The following is a 14740-nucleotide window of genomic DNA, read 5'->3' on the forward strand; positions in this document are numbered from 1 at the left end:
AGGTTGGCATAAAATTTCCCTCACGAATTTCTGTCGCACCAAATGAAGTCATTTGGAATAGAGTATTGTAATGCCTTGTATGACTTAAAAAATGTTTTGAACGTGGATGACTACCTAATAATAATTCTTTCAAAACTGGTGTCGGTTCCGGAATTTTAGGAATATCTACTTTACCGTTGCTGCAACATAAACCAAGCGCTTCAGTTTTCCATTTCTGTGCTTGACAATTGTTGCAAAGATGATTCATTCTACCAATTTTAACATCGTCTAGTGTACAATAATTAAGATTAGAGTCGTAGGCGAAGGCTGCATTTAACAGATTAGTTTGCCTATGTAATCTCGTAGCTGCAGCTCGTGTGTTTTGATTTATCAAACGCTGCGAACGTTCAGCGCATGTTTCTTGAGCACGCCTTGCAGTAGTTCTTGCGTTTTGGCTATTGAGACGTTCAGATCGGTTAACGCTTGACTCTCGGGCACGATTATTAGACGTCCTCGTATCTTGTTCAGCCAAACGTCGGGAGCGCTCAACGCTAGTCTCTTGTCCGCGGTTATTAGAAGTCCGTGCATTCTGATCAGCCAAACGTTGGGAGTATTCAACGCTCGTCTCTTGAGCTCGGTTATTAACAGCTCGTGAATTCTGATCAGCCAAACGTTGGGAGTATTCAACGCTCGTTTCTTGAGATCGGTTATTAGAAGTCCGTGCATTCTGATCAGCCAAACGTTTGGAGTATTCAACGCTCGTCTCTTGAGCTCGGTTGTTAGAAGTCCGTGCATTCTGATCAGCCAAACGTTTGGAGTATTCAACGCTCGTCTCTTGAGTTCGGTTATTAGAAGTCCGTGCATTCTGATCAGCCAAACGTTGGGAGTATTCAACGCTCGTCTCTTGAGTTCGGTTATTAGAAGTCCGTGCATTCTGATCAGCCAATCGTTGGGAGTATTCAACGCTCGTCTCTTGAGTTCGGTTATTAGAAGTCCGTGCATTCTGATCAGCCAAACGTTGGGAGTATTCAATGCTCGTCTCTTGAGTTCGGTTATTAGAAGTCCGTGCATTCTGATCAGCTAAACGTTGGGAACGTTCATCTTCGCTTTCATTGCTTCGAATGAGCTTTAGACGTTTCGCTGTGGCAGAATGCCGAGAAAGGTGAGATTTCCTTCTAGGCATCGCGAACTACACAACCTATTTATTTATTATAATATTGTGAAAGATTATATATAACTTTTTAGCAAAAGTCCAAAAAATCTACACGTATTAAACGAATGAATAAAAATACGACAAATGAAGACAACTGTCAAATATGAAAAATATAAACAAAGGTTTTATTAAAAAAAAACTTAACATTAAAAAAGACTTTATTATACTGTTAAAAGTATAAAAAAGACGATATTATTATTATTATTTTCAAATAAGTATTTGTGAAATTATTATTGATCAAACAAAAATACAAACGTATTGCACAAAATCTTTTAAATTATTATATTCTTTATTATTTAATTATGCGCGAAACGGCACTTTTACTATATTGAATTTACGATATATTATAATCTATACATTTAAATATCAACTAATCAACTTGTTTAATAATTGAAATGGTAAAAGTTACAACAAATATAATTATAGGTTACTATCTATTTTAATATATTAATATAAAAATAAAAATAATATAAAATCTTAACAGATCAATCTCATTCATTGAATACTATATTTACACAAATAAAAAAAAAATAGCGACACTGTAAGATCGAAATCTAACTTAGAAAAATAAGTATATAATTATATTAATCTATATATCACCTATAACTTATGTTTCTCTTATTCTGACCAAATCAGAAATCAACCACCAACAAATTAATTATTAGTTTTATTTTTACCAAACGAAACATAATAACAATAATACCAACGACGACGAAGAGTAGTGTACAAATCATTAATTATGGATTAGCGAATAGGAATAAAATCTAATCTATACTAATATAATAAAGCGAAAGAGTGGCGGCCGTAAACAGCGTTGAATTATTTTGATTTTACATTTTCAAAAAGTATACGTCCAAATTATATGCTTTAAAAGCCGAAGATTATCTTCATTAAACGTCCTTGATGATGAAATAACTTTCGATTATAAATTTTTAATATAACTGTGTTTGAACATAAATGTCTTTTCAATAGTATAGATAACATTAAATCAAAAGTAGTGGGCAATGTCGCGCAGGACTAAACTTTACACCACACCAAGAAAAGAAGAAGAGAACTAAAGTGTAGCTTAAATTAATTACAAACAGCAAAATAATTACATAAAAATTAACAATAGTTCGAAAATGTATGAAAATTTTGTAAATCCGTCAATGTCTGCCCATTCGCGTCAGTCATACTATGCCGCCTGAAGGCTAGGTCATTTCGAATCAGTGACATCTCCATAATTATATATTAGAATAGAATGTAATACAGTAAACTATAATTTCAATCATCTAGATAAAATGCTAAAAGTGACTCTTATATTTATTTTCATAAGGATGAATATCAAAATATAAGTTCATTTTGGGTGACGTTTTCTTAAAACAACAAAGAAACTTTGCAAACCGTTGCTTAGCAACGACGGTTGTTATTAACATGGCAGAATAAATTGCATGTCAAATTTGAAAGTATTTTAATATATTAGTATATATGTGTAATGTAATGTTATATAGCCTATAGCACTTCTGAAGAATGCAGCTTTCATACAAAACAAAAACAATGTAAATCGGACCAGTAGATCCAGAGATCTTAGCGTTCAAACAAACAAACAAACAAACAAACAAACAAACAAACAAACAAACTCTTCAGCTTTATTATATTAGTATAGATAAGGTCTCTGAACTTTAATATGACCATTTCTCACTAAACACGTTTAGTATTGCCAGTTATGTGCACAAACTGAAATATGAGTTAGCATAGCCAACAAAAAATAGTACAGACGAGACTTTTTTGTTACCACTACCTTCAATTTGATACATCAATGCACTTTACCAGGAATGTCTTGAAAAAGTTAGACCTAAATTTCCGGGCAGTTAACATTTATAAGATGTTAAAATTAAATATAAAACTATTTATTAATTAAAAATATGGAATTCGAAGAGTGCAAATAAATTCTTAACTGATTTCATCATAGTGTGATGACTCAAACTTATGATGGGTTGCGTTCCAAGGTTCCATTGACGAAAGTGCGGCGCCGCGCGGTCCATCTAAGGCTTGTGAATATTGGAAGATAAGACTTTTTTAGTCTTTTTAAAGATCTAAGTAGGTAGAATTAATAAACATTCTCATTCGCTCTGTAAAAAAGACAAGGCGCACGGTTTAGCTCCGTAGACTCCACACATAACATGTGAAAAATAAGTCTAAGGATATTAAGCCGAATAAGACAAAATTTTAAGTAACACTTATTAAGTAAGTACAGCAAGATAAATGCCAGTCAATAACGATTTTTATGTTATAAGATATTTTTAACTTAATCATATTTGCATATACCAAATACCTATCATATTTTTAATGTACCAATTTACATATATGAAACGTGGGTTAAAAAATGTATAAAAAAATGTATAAAATCTAATTTATATTCGCTGTTATTGATATCAACATACGCAAAAAAAAAAAAAAACGTATCCCTAATAAAAAATATTATTCTTAAGTAATAACAGATATTACTTTAAAAACATATCTTTCTCAATACTTAAATATATAACCATCTAAAAATATACATATTCATACACTAATAATCATATTTTTACAAATATATATACCATAAAAGTTTAATATTATAGCTTGCTGTAAAAACACTTGAACTTTTATGACAGCTTGCAAAGGTGTATTATAAAAATAAAATGGTGGAAGCTCAACAGGACATCGACATCGCATACCGTCCACCTCCACCTGGAGACCGGTTCTGCAATAGATAATTTTGCTATACGACTACTTTAGTACTAGGTTCCTTACCCTTTAATTAAAATGCAAAAAGCAAAACCTTTAGATATAGCGTGAGAAAATAATTTATGTAAGATTTCTGAGGCCTTTTGGGAGAGTGGTGAGCGTGTGATTGTAAAGGTGATGATTGTGAATTTGATTTTTACTGGAAGAATGATTTTATTTAAATTGTAGTTGTTTCTCTTCAGCTCTTGTTCATTGATTGTTAGAGAGATATTTTGATTAAAGAGGGAAATAGAGTGTCTTAACACTAGGATGTAAAAAATATGGTGAAAAAGAAAGGTTTCCTCCAATATTAACCTATTTCTATGTATTTGAATGTTATTATATTAGAGAAATAACTTCAAATATGAGATTTTGAACGGTATTGTAGGTATGTGATATTAAGATTGTTATAGGCATTAGTAACGGACAGCTATGACGTAGATCAATAAATGTCATATTTATTCGCGTCATATACATTTTTAAAGACGATTTCTTCGAATTGTAAACTTTGTTGCATTACCAAAAGTTTTTTTTAATAAAGTTATATTATATAAACAAAAAAATAGGGGTGGGGGGGAGATGCACGGGCATAAGTGTGTGACTGTAAATTACTGGTTGTGGATTTAATCACCATTCGATTACGACGAGAAAATTAAATATTTAATTAAATTTATGTTTTCATTTCTTCGCTCTGGTGTGTAGAGTCTAAAACATCGTTACATTTAAATAACACATTATAATCTACATTGTATTGTGAGGCCAGTCCTGTCGCAAGTGTGATTGTAGACACAAGTTGCGGGTTCGATTCTCACTCGCGGAAATATTTATTATTTTAATTTCTTTGCTAGCAAAATACTTCATAGAGACGAAAGATACAACGTTGGCTTAGCTGCATTGATGAGATGCCAAACGTTAGCATAGTTGCACGTTTTTACGGAGTCAGCTTAGTTGAACGAATCTGAGAGAAACACAGAATGGCATGTACTAGTGAGGATGTCACGGACAGAGTGACGAAGGACGTGATGAGGTGGCTTGGTCACGTCGAGCTATAAACGAATGATGAAAGAATGATTAAAAAAATATGAAGAAAATGTGAGTGGTAAGAGAGGTAGGGGGACCTTCGGTTGACCTTTGAAAACACAGTGGCGATTTACTGGAGACAGGTTCCTCCGGAGGACCTATGTAAGGAAATTGATGATAGCGCTCCGTTGTCATTTTTATTTCCCGTTGACCTACACCTGAAATTAGTACGGAACTCTCGTTAAACGAGTCCGGCTCGCACTTGCTCGGCTGTTATTCACAAATAATCCGTAACGTGAAAATCGATTAGGCTTGCTTCTTAGAAAATATATTTTTCTACGCCTGTCGTTTAATATAACGTGGTGTTGAATTATTGCTTTATTACGAGGTTTAACGACAGTGACGCAGTACAGTAGTGTTAGATTGTATGTGATACCTATGTGTTCAATATTTCTATTTTCTCACTCTCGGAAAAGGAGAGGTGTTACTTTCTCTCAATCTACGTCCAATATTTTCAAAATTAGCGGAAAGAGAGTGTCGAAACACTATGTTTTTCTGTTTCACTAAATACTCAAAGCTTTAATAAAATGTATACAAATGGTATATAATTTGGTTCACATACGTACGTGGTGTACATTTTTTTAGGTTCATGCTGTATCCCATACATAGCAGAGTAGGTAGAGGGAACCTAGCGTTAAGACATTTCGTTGTTCATTTTCCACCTAACTTGCTGACTGAACTTAACGCCGCTTTTTGCCTCGTTAACACAACGAGCGAGGAAATTAAAATACCTAATATGTTATTACCCCAAGTAGAAATCGAACCCAACCGTCGCATTTTCAGTAGCACGATTGTAGACGGCCTCGATATTTACATACATACATACATACTTACATATATGTAAACAAATGTTCGCAAAGCAAAGCTGACTTAGACCTTGTATCATCGTTGCGGCTCGACGCACACCGTCGACTGTGCATGGGATTGTTATTTTGTTTCACTTAAACATAAACTTAGTAAACCATAGGTTAGTTAAAACATAAGTTTTTGCTGCTTCAAGGGCGGAGTGAACGGTAGGTTCTCTCTGCTCTGTTATATGCGGGAGAAGTATGAAATTAGAAAAAAGTATGGAATGCAAAGATCACTGAAGAAATATCGTTTTTTTTGTAACTCCAGTTCGTTCCCCTAATAAAGCAGGATAGGTAGGGGGAACCCTGAGTTAAGCATTCCGTTTTCAATTTCAATGTCTTTCTGTGAAACTTTTGAGACGTGCTACCTGGATCCTTCTACCTATTGTAAAATTTTAAAAAAAGAATATTATACCTAAAATGTTGTCAGAATATCATACATATGCATATTTACTTTATATATAATAAATATACAAACTTTTTTATTTACTAAATGAACTTGACAATTATGTCATATTAAATTATTAAGATTTTGATATTATTTTAGGATTCATTGCTTTTTGTAATAGGTATATAATATTTTATGATTCTGTATATTCTTATATGCTTATTATATTTATTTCTATATTATTTAAGTTATTCTTTATAGTGTATATATTTAAAAAACATGTGTTATCTACGCTTAATGGACACTGAAGTAGCTATCTTTGCCCTAATATTCTTATTTTCATATTGTCATCTTTACAGTATATACCTAAAAAAATATTTTTTAAAATTTATTATTTATTTTATTTATTAAATATTTATTTAAATAAATATAATTTCCAGACGATGTTGAAGATAGGCGGAGGCGCGGCTCTAGTCGCGGCCATAGTAGCCGTTTTCGTAGTGGCTACTCAAGGGAGGGACCCCGACTTGGAGGCGTTAGAACAAGAAGGCAGAGAATACATTCTGCATTTGGACAAAACGGCTGGACAAAGGAAGAATAGGGCAAGTCTTGCCGAATGGGCATACACGTCGAATATAACAGAGGAGAATGAGGAGAAACGGGTATGTGGAGTGTTTTATGTTTTGTGTTTCAGATTCGTAAATAACTAGGAAGATTTAGTATTTAGTGGGTAACTAACTTGGCTTGGCTTTGCAGCCCATTTTAGAGATTTGTAAAACTTGGCAGAACCTAACGCTGCTTTCTCTAGAAAAGAAAACTAAGAAAAAAAAATATTTTCCGGTGTGGAAACAAGAAGAAATTATCTATAATTTAATATCTGCAATTCATTTCTCAATAATAATATTGTGATGACGAAAATCTTTAAGATAACAAACATTTCTATGAAATGAAGCCAAATGTCGCAAAGATATCACTTAAGTGGGAAGAGGCCAAGTGCCCATCATAGATTACAGACTAGACATTTGACGTCTTAAGTGATAAGCGAGTAATAAATGTCATTGTGTTTCTAAATAAAACAGCTTTACGCTTTTCTCGCTTAGCACGGTAGATAGAAGAAGGAGAGAGAGTTGAGACACTCGGATGCTCACTTTATGTCCAATTTTCGAGAGATTGTGTAATGAGTAGCGTAGAACATAGTGTTGGGAAAATTCTTTACCTATCTTCTGCCGAATTTTCGAGGCATTGCGTAATAAAGAATAATACATTACCCCGAGTGGGATTAGAACCCACAAAGGTCGCGTTACAGTCACATTCTTGTCCACCTTTCTTCCCTGCTTCCCAATGCCCTCAAGATTTATATATAAATTAAATAATCTCCAAACACTGGTATCGTTGTAAACCATAATATCACGATATAAATATTTAATTATAGTATTTAGAACTTACAGTCCAACTATAAAAGGGCTGGCAATCATATTGAATTATTATCACAGCGATTACAATTGTTAGATTGTTATTATTATAATGTAGGCATTTTAAGTAAGTAATAGGGTATTTATTAATTCCATTAACAGAATTATCCAATTAAATCCATTTTTTTAATTATAGTCTTTGAAATACAGCAGGGAACAGTGATGGGTTCGATCCTCCATCGACGTCTCCCACGCGGGTTGTTAATATAATTAAATTTTACCACTCTTAAGATATTCTTTCCAATAATAAGAAAGGGATGGTCGAATGTGACGTGGGTTCGAATACTTCTTGGGGGAAAGAAGTATTTAATTAAAGTTACTCGTAACTACGTAAGGTACTCGTGTTAAGCATAAACATAAAATATGGCTTAAAGTTAAAGCTTAAAGTAGTCAACTTTCTGAAGAGTACTTAAAAATACCTACGTGAATTGATAATTGCAATTAATATTTTATCTAAAGTACTCTGCTTATTATATTTATGATAAAAGAAACTCTTTTTAATTGCTTTAATAATGTAATGAAAATTTCTTTAGTGTATATATATTATATATTTTTTCTAACGAATATACGTAAAATTAAAACACTATGTTAACTTTTTCCAGATACAAGTCCAGCTAGAATTATCAAAACAAGAAAAACAAGCATGGGAAGAAACGAAAATGTACAAATGGCAAGATTTCCAAGATTTTTCTTTACGGCGAATGTTCAAAAAGTACAGCCAATTAGGAGTTGCCGCTTTACCTGATGACAAATATAAAATGTTAATGCAGTGTGTGTCTGGAATGGAATCCAACTATGCCACTTCGAAAATTTGTGACTATAAGAACGCTACTAAATGCGATTTAGCGTTGGAACCAGGTAATTAAATATTTTAAAACCATTTTCTTTTGGCTGAGGGAGCCCTGGGAACATAGTTCCACCTGGTTCCACCCACTTATCGCCGAAGTCTGGAAGCATCGATTGTTGAGTGGTGGTAGCGAAGAAATGAAAATATGAAATATTTCATTCCCTAGGAGTAGGAATCGAACCCCAACACGCCACGCTTACAGTCACCACGACTATCCTCGCATACTTTTTTTGACATAAAAGTAAATATATAATTTAAAAAAAAAACTATTATAATTTTCAGATATAACTGAAATTTTCGCCAAAAGCCAGGATCCGGAAGAGCTAAAACACACTTGGTTGGAGTGGCACAAGGCGGCCGGTGCCAAAGCGCGAGAGAACTTCACTAAGTACGTAGACTTAGATAACGAGGCAGCTAAGCTTAATGGTAAGGAATTGTTAATAATATATATCTACTAGCGGCCCGCTCGCGGTTTCGCCCGCGTGAACTATGTTATTATTAATTTCTGTCTCCATGACTACGTCCTAGTGACGTCTATGCAAAATTTGAGACTCCTAGCATTTGTAGTAACGAAGTTTCATACAAACTTTCGACCCCAAAAACACCCCTTAGAAGTCGAATATTGCAAATTCCCGTCTTAGCGAGCACCTACGTCCTATAAGTAACTCCTATGCAAAATTTGAGATTCCTAGCACTTGTAGTTTCTGAGATTTCGTGATGAGTGAATGACCTTTCGATTTTATATATATAGATAAATATTTACAAATAACTAGCTTATATTATTAAACTACGTGGTTAAGTATAACTACTTCTGTTTTTTACATCGAAACTATTAACGTAATGTGAAATAGTAGTATTTAAGCAAACAGATTGTTTAGCTTTTCTTTCTATAGGAAACCTATATATAGTTTCGTATATGTAGTATGTACAGTATAGGCAGAGAAAAAATACACTGCGATTTGTGGTGGACTTCTTCCAGATTGTGAAAAGCTATTATAATTGTAATTTATCCCCCAATTAGGATTAAAAAAATTAAATCCAATTTCTTAGAAAATTGTCTCACAAATTATGAATCCAGGTCTAGTGATAATTGTGAAGCCAAGTAACTTTAATTCTTAGGGTTTGTTGATTTAATATACAATATTAAAAAAAATCCTAAGAGCATCACTTTTTATAATATATTTACTTCAATAGAAACAAGATAATATAGGAGAAAGTGTCCAACTGATATCGTATTGATAGGTATTCGATAAGAAAGTTTTTCGATGTTGCTTTTAAAAGACACCATCGTAGGTTCTAAGTGTCATAAAGAAACTAAGTGTCTTAATGAGAAAGAAGTGTCTTAACTAGGTTCACACATTACCTGTATCTACCCTGGTATGTGCGGGACGTAGCGTTAAAATAACTATTATTAATATTTTTAACATCAATTTTAAAAAAATAGGATTCAAGGATGTAGCAGAATGGTGGCAATCTGAATATGAAGTATCAGATTTTGAAGAACAATTGGCAAAGCTATGGGAGGACGTGAAACCCTTGTACCAGCAACTACACGCGTACGTGAGAAAACGATTGAGGGACAAGTATGGTGAGAATGTAGTGTCTGCCAGAGGACCCATTCCTGCGCATTTGTTGGGTAATTAACTTTTTTATTTATGATTTTTCTTTTTAATTTAATATATTGCTAAGATTTTAACCTTTTTTGAATTGATAGTAAAAGTTAGATAAGGTGCTAATAATAAACGTAAAAACAACTGTAAAATATTTTTGCTGTATTTAAAAGCAAAGTAATTTAAAAAAAACCACACTATTACTTTGTTAAAAATCACTTACTCTATTAAAATTTATCCGAGATGCGTTGATTCAACCTTAAATACAACATATTTAAAAAAAGATATTCAGATATTTAGATATATATTTATTGTGTATTGATATTTTCATATTATTACTTAAATTATTTATTTAAAATTTCAGGTAACATGTGGGCTCAAACGTGGAACAACATAGAATCATTCACCCGCCCCTACCCCGACAAGAAAGAAATAGACATAACCAAAGCTATGAAAGAACAAAATTATACAGCATTAAAAATGTTCCAAATGTCAGATGAATTCTTTAGATCCCTCAATTTAACTGCAATGCCGGAGAAGTTCTGGCAAAATTCTATAATAGAAAAGCCTAACGATAGGGAGATTGTTTGTCACGCGTCGGCTTGGGACTTCTATGATGGAGAGGATTTCAGGTAAGTGTGGATATTAGTATTGTAGTAGAAGTAGTTCTAGAAGTCTAGAATTTTAATGAGTGAAGTGTTTTTAAGTGTCTTTAAGATTTGAATTTGAATTTTAATTTATAAGTTGAATCATACAATATTTAATTTTGTTTTTTGTAAAGAATAAACAAGCACAACGAACCAATTATTATTTTCTGTATTATTTTGTAGGATTCTTGATTTTTTTGTGTTGCATCGTTTAAAACTAGTTAAACACCATCAGAAATTGCTTATAACGTTTATTTTCCAAATTCTCATTTCCATGTCTGGCTTTAAAAAGGATCAAGCAATGCACAACAATAGATTACGAATATTTCCAAACGACGCATCACGAAATGGGTCATATACAGTACTTCTTACAATATAAACACCAGCCTGTCGTGTTTCGTGATGGAGCCAATCCAGGTGAGGTAATATTGATCCCGGGACTTACTCCCTGTTATGTTATTCCGACAGGATCAAAATGTGTACCACAGTGGATATGGAAAGACTGAGGGTAGTTCATCATGAGATGGGACACGTCCAATATTATTTGCAGTATAGGAATTTGCCTACTGTTTTTCGCGGTGGTGCGAATCCAGGTGATTTTTGTTAATAAACGTTTGGGATTAATGTTAGTTATATTTGGATTATTCTTAATATAGATATTCTAACAAAAACTGTAAAATATACAACTTGTAATAAGCATTAAATAGACTCATATACTAAAAAGATATGCATAGTTCCACAAGATTAAAAATTGGTGATTATTATACTGGGTGGGATTAAAAAACGATGATTGTAAATTTATCAATATTATTCATTAATTAAAAATCACATGTATAAAAATGTCTACTTAATATTGAAATAGTTGACAATTTTATATTTTTAGTGTATTATTTCATAGTACGTGAAAATGAAGAATCAATTTGTTTTCATACATAGAAATCATTAAAATTGTAACTTTTTGGTCATATGAAAATATTGGTTATTGGCGTAATCGAACATCTCATTTCGAAGATAACTTAAAATATTGTTTCGTTTAATTTTATAACAATTGTGTGTAAAACTTATATATGATCCTATGAACTATTTATGTGATCTTAACACTAATGTATTATGTTTTTTAAATTTGTATGTATTTCATATTAATGTATCAATTTTCATAACTTCTTCAGGTTTCCATGAGGCAGTAGGTGACACTATCGCTTTGTCAGTATCATCACCGAAGCACTTGCGTAGAGTTGGTCTCATCAGCGGAGACGCGGAGGACGAGCAGACCGAATTAAATCAGCTTTATAAAATGGTTTGTATTAATTGATTCTCATCTTATTTTATCTTGACTGTATTTAGTCATGGACTATATTTGGACTATATTTAATAATTTAGTTTAAGTTACAATCACACATGTAGTATAACAATATTTATGAAATCAATAAATTTCTAGTACTTTTTAAAAATTATCTACATGATTATAAAGCTATTATATTAATAAACAATTATTTCCTTATTACAGGGCATAGACAAAATCGTGTTTCTACCATTCGCTTACACGCTAGACTTATTCCGATACGGTGTATTCCGTGGTAGCATACATTCAGACGACATGAACTGCCATTTCTGGCGTCTAAGAGAACATTTACAAGGTGTTGAACCACCAGCGCCAAGAGATGAGAGAGATTTTGATGCTGCAGCCAAGTACCATGTCGCTGCTGATGTGGAATATGCTAGGTGAGTGGTATATTAGTATGTTTTATAGCTAAATTTTAACATTTAAGTGTGGATCGAGATTACCGATATTTAAAAAAATGTTTTAAGATTTATTTCTTTTATTCCTATATTGAATTGTGATAGTACAAAATTTTATGAAATTTTGATTAACAGACAACACTCACATACACTGTGATTATCTTCTGTACTATTTTTCTACAATAAATCTGATACTTTATGATATTGGAAAACTTAAGTAATGATAATATTATTAATTTTCCAGATACTATGTATCATTCATCGTCCAGTTCCAATTCCACCGTGCTCTCTGCGCCCTGGCCGGCGAGTACGCGCCCAACGACCAGTCGAAGAAACTCGTGGACTGCGATATATATCAGAGCGCGATCGCTGGTAATGCTCTTGGGTGAGTTTTTTTTATGTTTATTTTGTATCCACACTAATATTATAAAGCTGAAAAGTTTATTTAATTGAACATGCTAACCAATATTACTCAGGAACTATATAAGATTGTTTATTGCACCAAATTACAATACTATTGGTTTGAATTAAAAAAAATATGTGTTATGTATTTTATTCTATAAAAAAATATATAATCTACTAGGGGCTTTTGATGGTGGTTACCATTGGGACAATTGACACTACACCAGCGTTGGAGCCAGTTGTACCTCGTATCGTATCACGGGGTTTTATAGAGATAACCACCGTAGTGCCTTATTGTACATGTCAGATGGCCTACTTATAGATAAAGGCTATATTTTAGAAAAATAAAGAATACTATATTTTTTTTCACAGTAACATGTTAAAAATGGGTTCATCCCGTCCCTGGGCGGATGCGATGGAGGCTTTAACGGGGCAGCGCGCGATGTCCGCTGACGGCCTTCTCGAGTACTTCAGGCCTCTGCACGACTGGTTGAAGGCGGAGAATCAACGGACTGGCGAGTTTGTTGGATGGGAGAGTAGTAATATACGTGAGTTTTGTGTTTTTTTTTTTTAATTTATTGTCAGTGTCGTTAAGTTTAAAAAAAATAAATTGAAGGTTAGGCAGAAAGTAGTCTTTAGGTATCCTGCAATGAGCAAACAGTGCAAGTTGTCTTTTTTTCTGCCATAAAAAAATATCAAATTTACATATAAATGTAAGTAGGTAAAGCACGGGGTGATAGTTAGTGAAAGCAGTAAAGTGCTTTAACTAGCCTCTTCTACTCTATTAAATACAGGAAATTCGTTGAGTTAAAAAAAAACTAAATCGAACCCAGAACACTTCGTCAAAATAAAATTGAAACTTTAAATACTTATAATAATTATATTTAATTTGTAATTAATATTTAATTTCATATATTTCAGAATATTGTAGTGCAGAACAAAAGGCAGCGTTGGAGGCGGCGCAGAGCTCGTGACAGTACTTAGTAGGCTAATTGTAAACAGTATTCATTAAACGTTGTTTTATAATATGGTGTTATTTATTTTATCTTATAAATTTATTTTTAATATTTAATAATTAATCGTCAACACGCAACACGCGATGCCTCCAGAATTCGGTAGAAAGTGGGGAATGGAGTGATTTAACACTAGGTTCCCTGATTCCCTCTGTGTACTCTGTTGTGTGTGGGATATAGCGTGAAGCTAATTAATTATTAATCGTACCTACAAACATTGGTACAGTTATAATTTTTTTAATGCTTTATAGTGATTATTATTATTCAAAAAGACCATGAATAATTAAATTCTAATTTATTATGATTTTTACATATAATTGTTTCTGTTTTCAAAATCAAAATGAACAAAATTGTTTAAGGTCCGTCCCTGTTATATAAGACTGAATAGAATACAAAGCAGTCCATTCTTCATTTCCACAATAATTCGACAAATTTGATATTGAGCGGCGGATCTTAACGCCGCACTTTGTCTTACCGGAAAACAAAAATGAACATACTCGATTCCCCTGACTGGGAATTGAACCTACAACCTTTTCATTTAATGCTGTCATATGCGCTACAGATAAATACATTTTCAATGATTATATTATATGCAATGCAATACAACTCTGAAATAATATTTTAGCAATAAGCTATTATTACACAGACATCTTTATAGTATAAATGATAAAATAATAAAAATATAAAATATTTATTACGGCTATCTTTACAGTACATAATGCTCTAATTTGTTTATTACAGTAAAATGGACAT

General features: G+C 32.7%; 1 protein-coding gene across 3 annotated transcripts in view; it reads left to right on the forward strand.

The window, feature by feature from the left end:
* LOC146538407 (angiotensin-converting enzyme-like) overlaps positions 1-14004 on the forward strand; it is a 40987-nt gene extending 26983 nt beyond the window's left edge. For 2 of the 3 annotated variants that reach the window (XM_085186788.1, XM_085186790.1), the window contains exons 2-12: positions 6697-6918; positions 8331-8586; positions 8858-9001; positions 10020-10211; positions 10550-10817; positions 11125-11249; positions 12002-12129; positions 12340-12554; positions 12817-12957; positions 13347-13522; positions 13896-14004. In XM_085186788.1, coding sequence (XP_085042914.1) covers positions 6697-6918; positions 8331-8586; positions 8858-9001; positions 10020-10211; positions 10550-10817; positions 11125-11249; positions 12002-12129; positions 12340-12554; positions 12817-12957; positions 13347-13522; positions 13896-13948 — 1920 coding nt within the window. In that variant the 3' untranslated portion in view covers positions 13949-14004. Of the gene's footprint in view, positions 1-6696; positions 6919-8330; positions 8587-8857; positions 9002-10019; positions 10212-10549; positions 10818-11124; positions 11250-11300; positions 11426-12001; positions 12130-12339; positions 12555-12816; positions 12958-13346; positions 13523-13895 lie in introns of all 3 variants that reach the window. The other variant, XM_085186789.1, reaches the window with a different exon arrangement.
* The last annotated feature ends 736 nt before the right edge of the window (positions 14005-14740 follow it).

Source organism: Heliconius melpomene, chromosome 6 (assembly GCF_056956725.1).
Source record: "Heliconius melpomene rosina isolate 202511_hmr_F chromosome 6, ASM5695672v1, whole genome shotgun sequence".
NCBI lineage: Eukaryota > Metazoa > Arthropoda > Insecta > Lepidoptera > Nymphalidae > Heliconius > Heliconius melpomene.